Raw genomic sequence first — 2,019 nt, 5'->3', positions numbered from 1 at the left:
CAAATTTTCTCACAACAGTGTCTGACATCGAAATTTATACAAAATCGCCACTGTGATCCCCAAAACCTAGTTATCGTGGTCTTCAAGATATTTTTAGTATTTTAGGGGGAGGTAACTATCATCTTCTTTTTAGCCTACCCCGACTTCCTGTTTCCGCTTTCGTTTTCTGAACCGGTTACTTTGTTTACACTGGGAAGCAAAATGGCTTCATATGGAAGAAAGATGTTGGAAGCAGCTTTGTCGAAGAATGCTCAACCAGAGTCAAGCAGGCCTTACTCCACTCGCTCTGTGAGACCTCCTACTGCTAAAGGTTAGTAGATAATAAATGCTGTTGTCCTAAGTCAAGTGACCGATTAGTGATTAGCCTAATCACTGACCACATCTAGACCTAGAATCTAGATCTAGATCTAGATCTAGATTCTAGATCTAGACTAGATTCTAGATCTAGAAGTAGAATCAGAATCTAGATCTAGATTATAGATCTAAATCTAGATCTAGATCTAGTGTTGTGACTGAAGAATGTCACTCACCGATGATTATAAAATCGATTGTCCTCATTATGACACCATGGTGACAATAATAATGAATCAGAACTAGAATCTAGATCTAGATCTAGATCTAGATCTAATACTCAAGATCCTCTTTTCAGCCTTGATAAGTGTAAGCCTTCTATTTGAACCTAGATCTAGATTCTAGATCTAGATCTAGATCTAGATATCTAAAATCTAGCTAATCAGCTAATGATTAGTAGATCTAGATCTAGATCTAGACTAGAGTCAAGAGTCTAGATATCTAATCTAGTCTCTAGATCTAGATTTAGAGACAATAGATTATAGAGATTCATCTAGAATCTAGACTCTAGATCTAAATCTAGTCTGATAGACTCTACTTCTAAATTCTACTAAGTCTAGATAACTAAAGTCTCTGTCCCCCTAACCATTGCTGGCCTGAGATTTCCCCACGGCCATCTGCCTTTTGAAAAAGTAAATCTAATGTTGGGTAATCTCAGGGCTGTCATTGTGACGTCCATTGAAAGCAGGGACCAAAACGGTAAATCTAGATCTAGTAGTAAAAGAGTGTCGAAAAAGTGTGCTGTAAGATGTAGGACTGATACGTTTCTCAAAAATATCTAGATCTACAATGTTTTTATGAGAAGCAGGTTTCTGACTCCAGAGTTCATGTGATAGATCTAGATTATATATATAGGCTTTTTAATGAAGAAATGTTGATACATTTTTCCAATAATTTCACGAGGAAGAGACAAAGCAAATACACCATTATCCCATCTAAAGAAGCCTTTTCACTTATTCCAAAGTTTTCTCAGTTCCCATGGGATTTGGATTGAGCGGCGACGACTGTATATATTATATGTCATTTTGGCTAGACTAGAACCAATCCAAATCCAAACTCTTACCTAGATAATCGGACAGAGCGATTAACCATAAAAGTTCAGCCAGTGTGATGAACCCGCCCTATAATACATCCCATCCGCATGATAAGCCCCTAAATAGTTGACCTCTATGTTAAAAAAAAAAAAAACTTGGTGTGAATATTACAGCCTCAGTCGGTCTGAACTTTCAACCCTAATTACTTGAAAGAAGGCTGTTTGACATAGTAGGCCTACCTATACATGCTTTTAAAGGTAAGCCTTAATCTTTACAATTTAATGTTTATTATTCAGCTTTTTAAAAATTGCAGTTCTAAGATAAACAAGATTCTTAGGTAGAGACCACTGCTAAATATCATCGGTAAATTGTAATTTTTCCCCCTCTATTCATGTCAACATTTCAGTTGATTGTCAGGATAAGGTAAAAGAGTGGCTACATTTATCATCCTGTTGTCCAGAAGAGGGAGTTCTGGAAGAGATGGACTGTGGGTCCTCAAGCCATTCTGAGTATGAGGTATGTGTACTTTCTTTTTTTAAATATTGAAATATCCTTCTTTTACATGAAAGGTGAGAACAATGAAAAGATGTTTGATTATATTTGATCATTCTTGAATTATTTTAATTTGTTTTGG

General features: G+C 36.1%; 1 protein-coding gene across 1 annotated transcript; it reads left to right on the top strand.

Annotated features, from left to right (window-relative positions):
- Window positions 1–10: 10 nt before the first annotated feature.
- On the top strand, window positions 11–1,901 carry LOC106014001 (the record flags this gene model as incomplete). The annotated part of the gene is given in 2 exon segments (XM_013090983.2): window positions 11–310; window positions 1,792–1,901. Coding segments are annotated over 2 exon segments (219 nt in total), but the record flags the coding sequence as incomplete, so codon positions are not given.
- Between the last annotated feature and the right edge of the window lie 118 nt (window positions 1,902–2,019).

Source organism: Aplysia californica, unplaced genomic scaffold, assembly GCF_000002075.1.
Source record: "Aplysia californica isolate F4 #8 unplaced genomic scaffold, AplCal3.0 scaffold01769, whole genome shotgun sequence".
Classification (NCBI taxonomy): Eukaryota; Metazoa; Mollusca; class Gastropoda; order Aplysiida; family Aplysiidae; genus Aplysia; species Aplysia californica.
Note: the sequence above shows the minus strand (reverse complement) of the source record. Positions and strands in the feature narration are given on the sequence as shown.